Here is an 18,854-nt window from a genome sequence, read left to right as displayed (position 1 = left end):
AGTCAGGCACAACTTACCTTCTGCTGTCCCACTGCCCTTCTTCCTGCTGTTGTGAAGAGGCAGCACCTCCAAGGCCGAGATGCCCGACCTCTCCAGAACATTCACCTCCACAGTCAGCCTCCCCACCAGCTGCTGGGGGCGCACGCTGATGGAATGCTCGTATTTCCCAAGCCTCCTCTGCAGAAGTTCCTCATAACTGAGGAGGAAAGCAGCTTTGTCCTTGCTGGGAATCACTAAGGAAGCTCTGAACATGTCAGCCCCTTTCTCCCTGTTAGGAAGTAAAAATGGACCACAAATAAGCTCAGGGGATGGGAAGTCTGTTTCCCTCCTCAAGATACCTGGCATACTTGCCAAAGAGACTCTTAGGCCGAGCCATAGGAAAGCCCTAAGAAAAGAGAAACGAGAGTTATGGTGTTCTTCAGGGGTACAGTGTTTGCCCAGCGAGCAGGAAGGCCTAAATTTAATCCAAGTATCATTAAAAAAAATTTTAAAAAGAAGAAAATCAATTTAATTTTGGAAGAAGTCTAGATCTTTACTAGAAAAAGGCCACTGTCATGGTTTGATCTAGAGTGCCCATCCCCCATAGGGTCTTGTGTTGGGCACTTGGTCACCAATCAATGGCACTGTTTTGGGGAGTTGTGGAACCTCTGAGTTTAGCTAGAGGAAGTAAGTTATAAGGAAAGATCGCTGAAAGATAATAGCGCAGCTCAGTTTCTGGTTAGCTTTCTCTGGTCCTGATGATGCCACATGGGGTGCCCCACCACAAACTCCTACTTCCCAGACAGTGGCTCCCACCATGCGCCTTCCCTGTTGTGATGGATATGACTCTCTGAAACCAGGAGCCAAATAAATTCTTCCTCTCCTCAGCTGCTTCCATCAGAGTTGTTTGCCTCCTACCAAGGGCCAAGGAATACTGAGTAGAGGAGAATTCAAATGTGGCCACCTCCCTTAACTCTCCCTGAGACAGACCCAGTGAGTGAATTGTTGGAACAGTGAGCTTGGACAAGATGTGAACGGGGTTCTCACTGTTACAGCTGTGACCAAGAAATGTAGACATCTTACATAATTGTAAAGTTCATAATACACCACAGTTTTGCACCTTGGTGATTGTGTTTGTCAGTAAATAAAATAAATGACCATGGAAGTTATGACAGTACTAGCCATGGCAGATGTTTTCAGGACTTGGGGTTCAGGTTGTCTGCATTAAGGTGGTAGAATACCAACTGTGGTTAAGACACTCAAGAACATTCTAAGAAAATGTGTGTGTTGGGCGAAGAAACCTTTAAACAAGAATTCTACAGCTCAGAACATTCTGGAAGAAGCTGCAGAAAGAAGAGACTCAAACTGTCTGGAGAAGTCTTAGCAAAACTACAAGCTCTGAATTTGGAAGAAATATATCAGAAAAAGAATTTTTTAAAAAGGGACCAGCCAGGAGAGACCATTCCGGTTCCCATAAGAAAGGCTCACTGTACCCCCCCCCTGGAAGTGGAAAGAGATACAAACACTGAGACAGAAGTTTCACCCCACACTAGGCAGATAAAATGGAAAAGAAATGATGGCAGATCCTGTTAAAGTAAAATGGCAGAACATGTGATGGAGGGAGGTGGTGAAGGAATGATATTAGATCACCTTCAATCCATCACTAGTAAAACCAGATTTGATTACACAAGACACTGGAAGAGTAACCCGAAGTTCAGAAGGAAGTTACTTTCATCTTAAGTTCCTCTCACAGCCAAAACATTGAGCCAGGTCTCCGAAAGTTTGTCCGTCATGCACTATGCTGAGAAAGTTACTTCAGACAACAACTTTCAACAAAGATGAAAACCATAAAAGAGGAGGATGATATAGAATTAAAGAAATAATAAAACCATCACACAACAAAAGGGAGATCCCAGAGTAGATGTTTTACAGCAAATCCACAAAGCAAAAGCAGTATGTTGCAGAGACAGGATTTGGCCATGTTTTAGCAGTTTATGGAACCAGAATTTGCCCTCATCTTTCATTTGTCTTGTAATTGATGTTGGCCAGGCATCCAGGGTGTGGACTGACTGGATGCCATTGCATCCAGAAACCCGGTTATAACTATTCATTTTGTTATTATTTCAAACAAACTACGTGTCTTTGTAGATACTAATCATGACAAAATTAAATCCTATCTCCTAAGGAAAAAAAGAAAAGCAATTAGAAGTTCCAGGACTTATGGTTCAACTAAATTAAACAGGGCCATCATCCTGAGCAATTCTGATAGAGACAACTCGGGACGCAGCTGCAGCTCAGCAAAGCCAGCTTCCAATAACTTGCTGTGCCAAGGGAGATGGCATCCAGATGCATTGGGCAGCCTCCCACCAAACAAAGAGACGGAGCATAGGATTGTGGGAAGGGGGAAGGGGAGAGAGTAGGTCAAAGTTCAGGCAGTAATTGTTTGAACAGGCTCAAAGCAAGCAGGGATGTGTGAAGTCATCAATGTCACCTTGACTGGAATACTTCACCGTTCTGTGTCCTTGGGAACTGTACTGTTAGGATAAAGGTGGAGCCGTCTATCCGTATCTTTATGTCTGTGCTGGCTTTGCTTTTCAGAATCAGAGTGAAGCCAAGACTCGGGTCTTTCACACAGAATGTGGCTCCTCCGTTCTCACTGATGGCATTTCTGACTACCAAGTCCTGTGACTTTTGAGAACGTTTTGAGCAAACAATGTCCCTTTATGAGTGAACAAAATCAGGTTTACAAATATGCAACCTTTTGTCTAGATACTAAAATGGCTTTTCTGTGAAGGAAAAGGGAAGCTTCCAAATGGTCTAGTGGGGGAGGGGGACAAAGTCTTTGTGTACTAGACAGTACCTGTCGATATCAGTCATCATTACAAGGGACTGAAACAACGGCTCAGTGGGTAAAGTGCTTGCTGAACAAACACGAGGACCTGAATTCAGATCCTTAGCATGGACAGAAAAGCCAGGTAAGGCTGTGTTCACCTGTAATCCAGGTATGGGGTTGGGGAGACAGAGGTCTCCTTGAGTGATCACTGGCAAGCTGGTCTAGCCAAAACAGCAAACTTCAGTGAGAAATCCCTTCTCAAAAGACTAGGATATCTGAAGTCTTCATCCAACTATCACACACTCAGTTATATGTGAGTGCATACACACCACACACACACACACACCACACACACACACCACACACACACCACACACCACACACACACACACACACCACACACACACCACACACACACCACACACACATACATACACACCACACACACACACACACCACACACACACACCACACACACACACCACACACACACACCACACACACACCACACACACACACCACACACACCACACACACACCACACACACACACCACACACACACACACACACACACACACCAGTCACCCATAAAAACCAGTCACCTATAAAAGTGTGCACATGCACACACTTAAGAGCATAGATAGTTTGTTGGTTTCAAAGAATGCAATTATCATTTCAGACCAGAATGTATATGTTAATAATTCTGACATTGCAAAAATAAATTATATATAACAAACTATGGGTACAACAATTGAGAAGGGACAGTGGAAAAGGGTGGAAAAGGATATTACCATTTAAGATGTTGGAGATAGCCTAACATAGTCTACAGATGGAGAAAGAAAATGACATTATAAAATTTTAGCCTTAAAAATGGTATTGTAACTTCATAGCAGAGTTTGTAGATAATATTTTGTTTTAATGAAGAAATCAATAAAAATCATAGAGTTAGGGAGGTAACCAAGAAGACAACTGTACACAATTTTTAGAAATTCTAGAAAGCAAGGGTGAGGCACAGGCACAGTAAACCTCCCTTATTATTGTGTTTGTTGCTGCATTTTAATTAGGTATACTGATTATTTTGATTAAAATTAAAAGCATTTGGAGAAAGAGAACAGCTAGACAAGAAGGTAAAGGAAGGAACTCTTTGTTTGATTGGATTCTAGTTGCTTAATTAACTGGTACTTACTCATTATTGTCTGTGGTTTTGTTTCTTTTTTCTTCTATCCTATCACGGCTTTTCTTTGCTTTCTCTACAATTTCACTCTGATACACTTTGTCTCCGATAAGCCTAAAACACAAGACACAGCTGTGTGTTAACAGCTCCAAGACAAACTCCAGGACATATCTCAGAGCCATGACAACCCCAGAAAATGTTTGTATGTGCCTCCTGGGTATGCAGATAGAATGTGTTTCAGACGCAGCACCAGCCTTGAAGCATTCATTCCACTCAAGAGCAATTTTCATCAAGACCAAAGGGCAGCACCCCAACCCAGGGTACCTTCATAATTCTATAAGGGAGAACCCTGAGATCTCAAACTCCCATAGGAGCCCAGCAGGTTCTAACTTTCCCAGATCAAAAATTAAACACAAAATATCTACCATAGTTATAACTCTATTTCTTGGATCAGAATAAGAGGAAATATATTTATCTAATAGCTCTAAGGTTTTATACTATCTCATTGTTCAGGTCTCAATTTAATCATAGCCCCCTCTAATCTACTTCCCCGAGTTCCCATGCCAATGGAGCCCTTCTTGACAGACATGATGGTAATAATTATAATACCAGCCCTCAGGAGGCTGGGGAGTGAGCAATGAGTTCAAATCTAGTCTGGGCTACACATTTGTGTCTCAGAAAACACAAATGAAAGTCCCTCTCAATCTTTATACTGAAGAGTTCACTGCCATCTAAAATGATCACATTTACTAATTCATTTGTTTAATTACTGGTTATTTCTCCTTCACTGGAATTTTTAGCGCAGAGCAATTTCTCCCTCCTTATGCCAATACCCTCACAGAGTGCCTGTCCTAGAGTGGACATGAAGGATGGAGAGAAGGAAAGAAAGAGAGGAATGAGGAAAGTAGAGGATGAAGAATGAAATAAAAGAAAACAGAGAAGGAGGAGGAATAGAGAGGAAGGGTGAGAAGGAAGGAAGGGGAGAGAGAGCGGAAGGAAAAGCATTCAGGCATCCCTTTGATTCTTAGATCACCTGCAGAACATGAATCCTCAGAATTTGATGGGCTATGGACCCCGTACTCTCTCAGGTTCCCCTTGACCTTCTGCGGAAAACTGTCTACATCACTTACATGGTGAAGTTGGTGATGAACGCTGTTTCTGGAATCTGCATCTGGAACTCCACATCCTGGTCCTCAGAAGCCCTGTTGAGCATTCTGCAGGAAACTGTGGTGAAGGCATAGCGAGAAATGATGGTCGACTTCACCGAGAACTCCGTCATCAAGGGCTTGGCTTTCTGGGGGAGTTAAAATGCACACTCTTCTCAGGGATGCATGAAAATGGATTCGAACACTTGATGTTAGTAGGCGTGAGTCTTTTCCCACATGAGAAATAATCTCCAACTTGAGAACCTTTGGAATATGAGTCCTCTGCCCTTTCTGTATCTTGTCCTTAATTCTCCATTTTAATTCATTTCCCTTGTAAAACCAGCTCTTGTTGAAAAATTGATTCATGATGTAGAACCAACTGTTCAAAACTAACTTTAGCCAAGCGGTGGTGGCACAAACCTTTAATCCCAGTACTTGGGAAGCAGAGGTGGGCGCATCTCTGAGTTTGAGGCCAGCCTGGTCTACAAGAACAAGTTTCAGGAGAGTCAGAGAAACCTTGTTTTGAAAACAAAAACAAAAAGCAACCAAACAAAAAAATTTGATAAGAGGACACAATTTCCAGTGTAACAAAAAAAAGTCATGTTGCTTAAATAGCTCAATAAATCGTTGAAATTTTAAATGTAGCATCCATAATATGTGCTGCAAACTTTTTGATTACAATACAGGACCACTTAGCTGACCACAGCTTCAGAGTGTGCCCACCAGCGTGCTCAGATTTTCACGCTTATTTCCATATTCACTCAGAGAAAACTGTAGCCATGGGCTTCCCCACCTGGATTACAGCTACATAATTATAAATGAGTTATTATAGAAATTAGTACCAAACTCGAGAGACTATCTAGATTTAGAACCTAGAAAAAAGAAAACCTAAGTTTGTGATAGCTGCATTTACCACAAAAGCTTCTTTCAAAAAAACATTTTTTCATGTGTATACATGTGCTGGCATGCTTGACGTCATACATGTGGAGGTCAGAGGTAACTTCTAAGAGTTGGTTCTCTCCTTCCACCATGTGGGTCCCAGGGTTTGAGTTCATATCAGCAGGCTTGGAGGCAAGCCCCTTCATCGGCTGAGCAAACTTCTTGTAAGGGCAGTAGCTGCAGTGCAAATTTAAGAACTCAATAAAACTGTTCCTTGCTTTTTTTGGTTTTTGTAACTACATCTGGTGACAGCTGGCAGTAGAAGTCTCCCAAGAAAGGAAACCTTTATGAGGAAATGCACTACTAACCTTGGTTCCCTCACCCTTACTCCAGGAACTGGCTGAGCAACTGACAGGATTATGGATTGATTGTATGCCCCTCCCCTTTCAGTCTGGCAGTTGAAGTCTTAACTGCCCCTTGTGATGATATTCAGCTGGATTTGGGTGGCTATGACAACAGAAAGTCCAAGACCAGAGTTTTGTCAGGGCTCAGTGTTGGGGCTCCCATCCCAGTTTGCAAAGAGCCAGGTGCAGATGTGTGTATGCATGTATGGCATTTGTGTGTGTGCGCGTGTGAGCGTGCGTGCATGCACGCACATGTGCATGTAAAGAGAGAGAGAGAGAGAGAGAGAGAGAGAGAGAGAAAACAGTATAATGAGAGAGAGCAAGAGAGAGAGAGAGAGCAATGATAGAGAAACAGAGAGTTCTAATAACTCTTCTTACAAGGACATAAATCCTCCATCCTCACCATCTCGTCTAACTGTTCTTATCTGTCAAGACCATCCAATGTGTGACATTTTATTACGAATATTCAAGTAGACAAGTCAGTCACCCTGTTTGGTCTTGGAACAGATGTCAGAAGCATCTCATTCTCACTCCATAGACTGAGACAGCCAATCACATGCAGCAGTGATCCCATTGGTGATCACCTCCCAGACACAGAGACGGGACTTGCTTATGTCCACCAGAATCTGGACATTCAAACCTCTCCACTTAGTTCCTTTACAAACCTAGAGGCATTTCCCAAACACACATCAGGCTGTGACAAGTTCATGTCAAGCATATTGGTCCTCTGATAGAGAAGGGGAGTAGAGCCCTGTTTCTTAGAATCTCTTTCATGGGCTTCTATTACAAATCAACAGAACATGAAAAAAATGTATTTGAGAAGTGGGCATGTGTCACACGTTGTAAATACAAAGGGAACGTACACCCTCAGGAGGGCACGCAACAATGATCCGAGTCAAACATGTGAGCAGGAACAGGAAACTTAGGTGTGCCCCACACAAGGGTGTCAGCAAGTCTCATCTTTTTGTCAGTTGATAACAGGAATAAAAAGACTTCCAGACTTATAGCTCTTGGTGGGGAGGGGAGCTGACAACTACTGGGGGGATAAGAGGGTTACTGTCTCTCTGAACCAGGTAAAAGACAAGATTGGTATGAAGTTTTATTAAGTAATCATTAAGTGTGTCGAGGGGGGATGAAGCATATTTGAAATAATTTTTACTTAAAGAAGAAAAGAAATTCTGTGGTTTGGTCCAAGGAGGAGTTATTTTTAAATAGTGATTCTGTGGGTGCCTTCTTACAACCTAAGCTCCTGGAAGCTGGGAGCTGGGATTAGGAGGACCACATGTTAAAGCTAAAGGTCGAAAGAGATGGGGAGGGGGCAAGGGAGGAGGGGATAGAGAGACAGAAAGGGGCTGTGCTTGTACATCAGAATGTTACATTGACAAGGCAAAGCAGTGTACAGACGCATGTGTATATTAGATTGTCTCTTGTATAAAAAGTGTGTCCTCATGCCCCTGAATGTGTGTAGAGAAAAATGACGACCTAGTGGGAGATAACTGAGTGGCGAAAGGGACTCCATGCTCTTTGCTAACTGAACAATGTGATTATACTCACTTGAAAACAAATAAAATTTGAATTTTTGTAGTTGCAGCATAAAACAATTCATCAAATTCAGTAAGACTTTTGCAGAATCCTATTGGAATTTCATTATATTTATTGTTTGAGGAAAATTAATATTTATATGATATTCATTTCAACTTGTTCAGAGTCAATTTTGCCAATAAAAAGAATGTATCCCATAGTGGGGAAAAAGAGTGAATGCCTTTTGAAAAGTTTCTGTATCCCGATAAACCTCTCCACTGATACAGTAATCCAAATCAGACCAAATCAAACTGAATTTTACAAAGCCCGGGTTTAATGGATGCCAATGCTCCCGGGTGGCCTTCCAGCCCCCCAAAGAGGAGATGGGGAAGGAAGACCAGAAAACCATGTGCTTGTTCTCTGGGGTACAATTTAAATACCCTGTGGGAGTGGTCTTGAGCATCTCTGGGGAGGGGGTCATCATTTGATGGGCTTTCTTGGAGGTAGAGTCTGAACTGAGGCAACTCACAGGGGAGGGGGCTTGGGATGGAACTTCCACCCAAACATTCCAGACTCTTTGGATATATGGATGCCAGGGGCTGGGGTGAAACCTTAACCCAAACACCTTTAATCCCAGAATTTGGGAGGCAGAGGCAGGCGGATCTCTGAGTTCCAGGCCAGCCTGGTCTGCAGAGTGAGCTAAAAGTAAAAGATGCTAAAAATTGAAGTTCAAAAAATCACACCCCAATTCAGAAACAATTGCATTGCACAACACTCTTTTATGACCATCTGGTCTTTCTGCGCAGAGGTGATTTGGTTCCGAGAGAGATTCCAGATGCAGTTTAACAAAATGCTTCTGACAAATGATGTTATTAAAAATCTTTAGTACATTTTATAAAAACAAGAATTAGGCCAGAGAGAGATGGCGAGAATGGTGGTCTCAGCAGCGTGACATCCTGCCAGGGGTATGAAAGTTAAAAATCTGTATCCCATCATCTTTCAAAGCAAAAACCCTAACGTGAAGCGTGAACCTAGAGGAAGCGTTCCCTTTGATCTGTTACGGCTGGGAACGGGTTTTCTTACTAAATTAAACATGATTAACTATATTCTTTTTCTCTCCAAATCTGAAGGCATGTAAGAAACTATTCACAGCTGTGCTCTTCGTGAAAAGATGCTACTGCACACAGTTCTGCGCTGACTCCCACAAATGCGCTAGGAGGAAAAGAGAAATTCCGTGGAAACCAAAGAACAAGTACAGGGAGCTGATTTTTTAAAAAATGGCTTTACTTAAAATCGAAACTGTATCTCAAAAACGCTTTCAAGTAGGGGACTCCTTGGCTAAGAGTGCTTAGCAGTCTCCGGAGGACACAAGGCTCAGCTCTCAGCACCCATCTCAGGCATCAGTCATTGGTAATGCAAGCCCCAGGGGAAACTGACACTCTGGCTTCCACAAGCACTCACCTGCATAGACACATACACATAATTTTAAAAAAAGCAATTTTTTGAATGATCAAGTCTCAGGACTGGAAACATATTTCAGCCATTAAGGGCACTGCCTGCTCTTCCAGAAAGCCCAGGTTTGGTTCTCAGCACCCACATGCAGCTCACAACCATTTGTAACTCCAGTCCCAGGGAATCCAACACCCTCTTCTTCCTACTTCAGGCACCAGGCATGTGCATGTACACAGACACGCACGCATCCATACATGTAAATACCAAAAATGTATTTTTTTTATCAAGTATCAATTTGTATCGAGTCTGGTGTACATGAATAAAACTTCAGATTACACCAAATGCAAGGCTCTCCCTCTCACCCTGGGTTCACAGCTCTGCTCTCCAGATGTGATATTTAACGGTTTGGGGGTTACCCTTCCACAAATGGGTGCAGTACTCATATGCTTAATTGTTGTATTTTTTTTCTATTGATGTAGTAATTTGCTCATATTTATCTATAAATTCTAATTATCTTGTGCAAAGAACAAACCTGTCTAGAGCTTGATAGCTTAACAACTCTGTCTCTTCACGTGCGTTTTGTAGGCCAACAGTTCAGACAAACTTGAGAGGGGTCTGGCTCCTTCACTGTCAAACAGAGAACGGAACTAGAACTAATTCAGAGCTGGCTGCTGTCTTGTTGTTTTGTGCTGACCCAGTGACTACCCAGGACGGCCTTTGACATGCTCAAGTCTAGGTTAATCACAGCCTCATCTGAGCCTGTGGTAACTAGAGACTATCTGCGTGATAGTTTCCCCAACAGTGAGATGGAAGGTACCCTCTGCTGTGTGCTCTAGCTTCCAAAATTGATTAGCTAGTTGGGCCTGGTCCAGTTACTTGCAATGCTGAGGCAAGGGAGTGGCAATTTCAAGGCCTGCCTGGGCTTCCTTGAGTCCCAAGCCATCTGGGACAATTAAGTGAGATACCATCTTAAAATTTAAAAGTGCAAAGAATACGATATGGCTCAGTGAGAAAACCTTGCCTAGCACATGAGAGGCTACAGGCTAGAACTCTAGAAACAAAAAACACATAGTATTATTATTAGCTTATTCTGTTGACAAAAGCATCCTCAGTTTCCATGGCAAAGAGCACGTGTGCCACCTCAGTGGGAGAAATGCTGAGTCAAAGTGCCAGCATCGTTGGAAAATGCTACTGAACAAAACCATCTACCTGTTCTTGAGAGCTGCAGAGCGTCACATTCTCTGAGTGCATTGCATCTTAACCAGCCCGCTCCATACCATCCATCAAGCCTGTGTGTTTAATTCTTTGTATTTCAAATTCCCTTCAGATCCCTCCGCCCTGTGGTTCATTTACAGGGATGGGCAATCTGTGGTAGGTAGACCACTCACTCCTATAAATGAATGCTTATTGGAATACAGCCACAAACCCATTCATTTACGTAAGATCTAGGGATGCTCCGGAGCTAATATTACAGAGTAGAGAAGGGCTTGCATTGCTGTAAAAGAGAATCTAAATATTTACTGTCTGTTCTCATACAGTTTGCTAGCCCAGCGTCCAACATCAAAACAGTTTAACCTGGCTAAAGGTGTTAGCCAAATACCTTTACAGATCAATGTGTTTTAGGAGGAAGTCTCCAATTATTTGACTCATAATATTTTAAAACGGTCAAGTTCAGAAGATATTTAACAGTTGAGAAATTTTCACACAAAAATCCACAGCTAACAAAATGTGAAGGATCTCTGCCTGGCACTTGTGTATAGCACTGTGGTCTACCAGCAGTGACGGAGGCTGTCCCTCTCAATCCAGCTTCTAGTTCACATCTGCATTCTAGTCCACTGCAGGCCTTATCAGTCTCAGATTGTCATTGTATTCCAATTGTATTTCACGCATTTCCGTCCTATATGTCTCTAGATTTAAAAAATAAAACAGCTGCCGTCTATTCCCCCCCATATTTAAAGGAGCATTGTCCTAACACAGCAGAAATATTGTGTAACAAAGTAGAAGCATTCCAAGGTCCATCAACAGATGAACTGATAAACAATATGGGATATATGATACAATGGAATCTATGCTCCTTGAAAAAGAAAGACTACCTGTCACACCCTCCATAAGAGCAACGCTTGAACCCAGCATGTTAAGTGAACATACTACACACAGAAAGACAAGTACTATATGAAGCCATATAAGCCACCTACAGGAAGTAGCTAACGTGGTCAAAGAAAGGAACTGGGATTTATTAGTGGTATAGCATTTCAATTTAGCCGAGCCTTCTGGAGATGGATGCAATGCTAGTTGATACACCTAATGATACTGAACTATAGTCTGAAAAGGGGCCAAGATGGCATCAGTAAACCTATGTTACCACAACAAAAAATAAAAGGGAAATGGAGTTGCTACCAATCCTGAAGTGCAGGCTGGAGCAGCCCCTGAGCCATGATGGTCTCCTTGGCTATTTATGGATTTTCTTCAAGGCAGATGATATAAATGTTGGTACTATAATAGGAAAGACAGATAGGAAAATAAGTGTTATAGGGACAATAAGCGGTTTGTTTTATTGTCCACTGGCTGGTTATATAAACCACTGAAATAACGGGAGAAGACACGTGCTGGAATGTGGATGGACGGAAGCATGGTGCCTCCTGAATGGCACCGTCGGCTTCACTGCAGGACTGATAGTCCTCTGCCAACAAAACCACATGTTCATAAATTCACTAGAGCAAATAGTAAATTCAACCGGCGTAGCAATCCAAAACAGTACGTACGTATTCTACCACTAGACAGGAAAGTCAATAAGGGGTCCCACCTTCTGCACTTCATCAGTAAAGACAGAAGACCTCCTTCGGCACAAACAATACACAATGTTGTATGGAACTACACTTTTACTGCAGACCAGGAATGCCTTTGTTTCTCCTCCCATTGCAAGCTGAAGTTACCTCTCCTATCACATCTGGACCCCAGTGGTGTGCATCATCTACAGAACGCTCTGGAAATTGTGTGTGAGAACTCCAGGACCAGGTCATGGCAAATCCCGAAGCTTTTATACAACTGTCCTGGAACATTCCTTCAGAGGTTTGAAGTTACCAAGTATTATCCTGCTACAGAGGCCAGACACAGACATCAGAGTTCTCAGACTTGCCTACCATTCAACCATCATTGCCAAGCTCAGCATGGAGTAAACTGTTTTGAACTCTCTACGTCAGCTCATCTATTCTGTCTAAAGTGTAAGGTTATTTCTGTCTAAATTCCTGCTCCAACATCAGTCTAGATGGCTACTGCATTAAGCCACTGAATTTTGCACGAATGTTTTTACACAACGGTAGAAGACAGAAGCACCTAAGCTCACCTAGTATGTGAGCTTGCTGTTCAGTGTAGCTTGACCTTGAGCTCAGTCACATTTTCTTGCTTATTTCAAACTCTGTGCTATTTTACACCAATAGCAGTGGTCTTCAACCCACGGATCCTGATCCCTGTGGGGGTCAAGTGACGCTTTCACAGGGATTGCTTGAGACCATCAGAAAACACAGCTATTTACATTATGATTCATAACAGTAGCATAATTACAGTTATGAAGTAGCAATGAAAATAATTTTATGGTTGAGTTCACCACAACATGAGCAACCATAATAAAAGGGTGTAGCATTAGGAAGATTGAGAACCACTGTTCTAGAGAGGTTTAGGGTGGCATGTTCTGTAAACTAAGCTTTTACAGATCAAAACTGCACTTGAGGGACTATGTAGATGGTCCAGTCAGTAAAGTGTTAGCCACACAAGTCTGAAGATCCAAGTTCAGGTTCCCTAACACCCACTTAAAAAGACAGAATGGTGGTACACATTTATAATCCCAGCTCTGTGGAAGTGAATTTAGGAGGACCCCGAGCTCACTGGCCCGCCAGTCTATCCAGATTGAAGAGATCCATGTTCACTGGAAGATACTGCCTCAAAAATAAGGTATAGAACAATTGAGAATCATAAAAGACAGCTAACACTGACATCTGTCCTCCACATGCACATGGACACACATGTACACTTGTTACACCTACATGTATACATACATACTCTACCATCATACCCTCCTCCACACGCTATAATCCCCTTGAAACCTTTCTAGAAGAAGTTAAAGGTACAAATGATAAAGACAGGTATAAAAAGAAAGATGCTCTCCAGATGGGTCCTTTTCTGCCATTGAAGGCTAAAGTCATTTACCCTATGACTTTACCAGGTCATTAGCACAAGAAGATGACCTTTAGAAGCCCTGTTCCCAATCCTGGCCCCCTCCGTAAAGGATTCCAGAGACATCTCTCCTGCTCACAGACTTCACGGTGACATTTGTTAGATAGCCAAGAAAACACAGAACTCCCAAATGAAATATCTATAACCAGCTCTTGGCTGCTGACTCGGAGGTTAGTTGTGAGAGTCCCCAGTCTGCAGTAAACTGCAAACTCTGAAGACAGGACATTGACTGAATCTGTTCCTTGCTCTTGGTGCAGTTGCACGCTATCCAAAAATTCCTGGCCACTTTCCATCTAACTCCTTTGCCTGAAAGTCTTGGTACTTTCTCTAGGACAAGGGATTATTAAGTTTACAACTTAGTTAAACAGGTTTATAGCTCTTTAAATAAAATTTATCTCCTTTTGGTAGAAATTTCTGGTCCCAGTACTATTTTTAAATAATTAAAAATTTTCTTCCTTTAGTAGTGTAATATTGTGGTTGTCTGATTCTTGCTTTTGAGATAAACAATTTTGCATTTTCAATGTTCAGAAGTTATTGACATCAGACGGCTGCCAGGACAGGGAGAGTCAGCTTTCTTCACTGGTGTAGCGATTGGTAGGTCTTCCGTGGTAGAAGGCCAATGTATAAGAGTGTATGGGCAGCATAAATTCGACTTGATGGATTTAGAAGAAGGAGGAGAAAGAGGAGGGGAAGGAGGGGAAGAAAAAGAAGAAGAGGAGGAAGAGAATGTCACAAACTTACTTGGGTGGTAGAGATCTGGGAGGAGTTGGGGGAGGGAGTAGAAATATGATCCAAAATATGCTGCATGAAATTCTCAAAGAAAAAGACTTAATTACTAAAAAATGAAATTGGGGCTAGAAATATGGCGTAACACTTAAGAGCACTCAAGCTTTTCCAAAACTTGTTTGGTTCTCAGAACCCATCACAGGGCAGCTTACCATCTCCCGTAACTCCAGCTGCTAGGGGTCTGACACATCCTCTTCTGGCACCAAGAGCAGCCACACACACGTGTCTCACACACACACATGTCACACACACACACACACACACGAAAGTAGATTTTTAAGCACAAGTAAATGAAACATGGAAATCAGGACTAGAGAGATGGCTTAGTGGATAAGAGTCTGTCACCAAGCCTGGTGGTCCAAGTTCAATCTCTGGGACGAAAATGTTGAAAAAAGAGAACTGACCCCTACAAGCTGTCCTCTGATCTCTGTATGTGTGCCATGGCACCTATGTGCCCCCAATATACCAAATAAATAAGTGAAACACAATAAAAGTGAAAAATCAGAAGATGCCCAGTACAATATTAAGTTTATTTTCAGTAATTTAGACCGAAAATTAAGATTATGGGTACAGCTTATTTCCTATAGCTTTACTTTAAGAATATGAGCCATTCGAAGAACAAACAAGTTGGGCAGCGGTGGCACACGCTTTTAATCCCAGCACTTGGGAGGCAGAGACAGGCAGATCTCTGTGAGTTCGAGGCAAGCTTGGTCTACAAGTGCTAGTTCCAGGACAGGCTCCAAAGTAACACAGAGAAACCCTGTCTCGAAAAACAAACAAAACACACAAAAAAATCTAAAACGAAAACAAAAAAAAAAAAAAAGAAATATGAGCCATAGTTTATGAGCCCAAGGAAAGGGGCTGGAAAAGAGTTACATCGATTTCAGTTTTACAGCATCTGCCCAGTTACTGCTTTCTCGGGAGTCCCTGCAGCTACCCCACAACTTTGCCTCCTTACTGCAGCAGCTCTGGTCTAGAACCTGTCAGAATCGTGTGCGTGTGCAACTCTTAGCAACCCCAGCTACTGCCTCTTAGCCCTGCTCCTACTGTGTGATAAATACATAATACATGGTAAATGGAAACCACACAATGATGACTTCTCTGTCCCTCTCCCTTTTCTTCCTTTCCTCTCTCCCTCGTTCCTCTCTCCCTTCCTTTCTTCTCCTCTCCATTGCCCAGATTTCAGCACAGAACCACCTCGGGGCTGGAGAAATGCCTCAGTCAGTAAAGTGCTGGCCACGTCAACATGAGAACCTGACTCCCGTCCCTAGAACCCATGTAAAGAAAACCTGGCGTGGCGGTGACTGCTGGCAGTCTCAATGCTGAGGAGGCAGAGAAAAGGGGAGCCCCAGGCTGGCTGGCAGCCCATGTAGCGAAGTCAGTGAGCTCCAGTCTAGTGAGAGACTTTCTCCAAACACAAGATGGGCAGCTCCTGAGAAGCAACAACCTCTGGCTTCCACACATCTATGCAGAAAATTGCATGGGCACCCTGTCCCCAACATACACATGCACCCACAAACACATATACATGTATACAGACACACTAAAAGGAAAACATCTGTAAAAATATTTGTAGAATTGAAATTAATTTTCTGATTCTTGCTTTTGTTTTTTGTTTGTTTTGGGGGTTTAAGGGTTAGATTTTGTTGTTGTTGTTGTTGTTGTTGTTGTTTGGTTTGGTTTTTGGTTTTTTTGAGACAGGTATCTCTGTTGCTTTGGAGCCTGTTCTGGAACTTGCTCTGTTGACCAGGTTGGCCTCGAACTCACAGAGATCCACCTGTCACCATCTCCCAAGTGTTGGGATTAAAGGCGTGCACCACCACCACCCGGCGAATTTTCTGACTCTTGAACAATTAAAAAGAAGCATCTACCCACTAAAGATGAAATGTAATAAGCTAGTGTTTCCTAAACACTCCTTCAGACTATATTTCATGAGGGTTGAGAAGAAATATTCCAGTTGGCAACTTCTCTCAAGACATTTGCAACAATATTTGGAAGAAAGGGGGAAATACAGAACGATGCACAAAGATACAGGAGGGACACACATGGAATCTGAGAAGGGCAGGTAGAGAGATGCACACTGACAAAAATGGGATGTCGTAGGGACCATGACTATCAGACCTCCCGGAGCAGAAGAAAGGTGGTGAATTCAGCTCAATGGGAGAGCTGCTCGCGTGTACGGGGCCCTGGGTTCAGTACTCAGGCCGCACAAACAAACAGAAAAGGGAATAAAACTACAGGAGAAAGATAATTCAGTGATGTCAGCAAAGTGTGAAAGAAGCTTTTTAAAAAATAAATAAATAAATAAATAAATAAATAAATAAATAAATAAATTCCAAAATGATGGAATGAATAAAAACGATGCTCTAGACTGAGAATAGAGGGTAGTGATAGGACTGTTTACCTAGCAGGCATGAAGTCCTGCGTTCAACCACCAATAAGGGAGAAAAGGAAAGGCACAAAAGGCATGAAATAAACCATGACCGTTCCGGTAGTGGTGACTACACCAAGCTAATTAGGAAAGGGCACAGGGGGACACAGGCGACAAGCAGGCGAGTTAGTCAGAACCTGACAGCAGAAAGCAAACACAGAACTTTGAAGGGCAGAAGTGTATGGAAATCTGTCATAAATGGGAGACTGTAAAAGAGTTGTCTCAGATTTTCCCAATATAGTTCTTAGAAACTCAACATGGTCACCACATTTATATATAAATAATTATTTTGTTTGGAGACGTCAACTGGAAAATACAAAGCAAAAGACATCGTCCTGTGACATAATGTAATTTCTTCAGTATTTTTTTCCTGCAAAACCAACCCAGATGGAAAAGTAGTTTGAGGCAGGGCGTGTCTTAATTAGCTGCCCGAGGGACCAGAGGTTTGGGTATGACTCACGGGAGTCACTTAACATCAAGCCACCCAGAGGATGTCATGAATTACCCAAGTTGCCATCTGGAAATGTCGCTATGGAATGTTTGGGACACAGCCCAGCTCCCCTCTTCCTAGAAGACTATTAACACTTTGGTGCTTGGTTCTTAACTAACCATTCTTTTCTTTACTTTTTCTAAAAGACTTATTTAGTTACTTTTATTTTGTCTGTCTTGGAACTCAATTATTTTCCTTAATAATTAACCTAAGTCACAGTCCATGTGGCCCCTCAATAGAAACTGATGTGTTCTGGCCGTGTGACATTTCCTTGTCTTATTTTTAATCATTAAAATTCTATTTAAACTAACATTATTATTAACAATTAGACAGTCCAGATTAGGGAGAAATCATCTTCATCATAGCCCATGGGTTAAAAATGCCCAGTAGAACAGGATGTTTCCATGAGATAAACACACCACATCACAGACAGTGTGTTTCTCCCCACACCCATTCACACCGTGCCAGGTACTAGCGAAAGATGGTAGCAGCAAACATGTGAAGACACAGCAGAAGGAAAAGGCATTCTGGAGTCTGTGGTCTTGAGATCTTTCTTATCTGAGATTTACCAGTCGGGGATTTTCCTTCTGGTGAGCTGACACCTGGACTTAACTACCATCTGCTGCTCCTGTGACATAGGCTCTCAACCACTAAGCTAACATCCCAGACTTTGGCTTTATGAGACAGACTAGTCTTGAACTCTTGACCTCTCTACCCTAGTTTTCCCCAATGCCAGGTGTACAGAAGTGTGCTCCCATGCCTGGTTTGTAGCAGTACATTTTAATAGATTCCTGAAGACATCAGAAGGCTCAGTTGATGTCCATTTTGCCTTGTTTTCCAGAGGTGAACAGCAGCAGCAACAACAAAAATCAGAGCTGGAGTTTCACTGTTTGGCACTAGCTGAAAAGAGCCAGCTACCATGTCTGCTCAGATCTGTGTTCAGAAGGAATTCAAAGCCAGGCTAGTAATTCTGCAGAAACATTTGCAGGTGAGCAATCATATGTATGTATGTGAAATGTGAACCATAAGCATGTCTAGTGTTCACAGAGGCCAGAAGAAGACATTGGATCCTCTGGAACTGGAATTACAGAGGGCTGTGAGCAGCCATGTATGTGTTGGGAGCAGAACCCAGGTCCACTGGGAAAGTAGCCAGTGTTCCTAAGCAATGAGCTATCTCTGCAGCCCACTGACCTAACCAGCATTTAAAGTCACTAGGAGAAATACACTGGGAGCAGCTCCAGAAAGCAGCTAACCTCGGACTCCTTTGTTGTATGGAAGAGATTGGAATGGAGCAGGTGGCTGGATGTGAGGTCCATTGACCTTTGCTCAACCTTGAGGCTTCTCTTCTAGGAAAGCTGTAGTGTAGTGTGCATTGCCCCTGCTGAAGTTTCCTCGGATGCATTCACCACCTGGGGGAAACCACTCCCTCCCCATTTGCAGACAGAGCGTGACACCAGCCCCCGATTCACCTGTTCACATTCATCCAGTCTCCACAGCATGTCCTCCTTACATTTAGAGATAAGAAGGAA

General features: G+C 42.6%; 1 protein-coding gene across 1 annotated transcript in view; it reads right to left on the bottom strand.

Annotated features, from left to right (window-relative positions):
• The window catches only part of Itih5 (inter-alpha-trypsin inhibitor heavy chain 5), a 101,960-nt gene that overhangs the window by 63,410 nt on the left and 19,696 nt on the right, over nucleotides 1-18,854 (bottom strand). The window contains exons 3-5 of the mRNA XM_057787506.1: nucleotides 5,118-5,281; nucleotides 4,000-4,101; nucleotides 18-268 (exon numbers count right to left, since the gene is read on the bottom strand). Of these exons, the coding sequence (XP_057643489.1) occupies nucleotides 18-268; nucleotides 4,000-4,101; nucleotides 5,118-5,281 (517 nt within the window). The remainder of the gene's footprint in view (nucleotides 1-17; nucleotides 269-3,999; nucleotides 4,102-5,117; nucleotides 5,282-18,854) is intronic.

The sequence above is a fragment of the Chionomys nivalis genome, chromosome 13 (genome assembly GCF_950005125.1).
Source record: "Chionomys nivalis chromosome 13, mChiNiv1.1, whole genome shotgun sequence".
Lineage (NCBI taxonomy): Eukaryota > Metazoa > Chordata > Mammalia > Rodentia > Cricetidae > Chionomys > Chionomys nivalis.
This window is presented reverse-complemented; position numbering and strand designations above follow the sequence as displayed.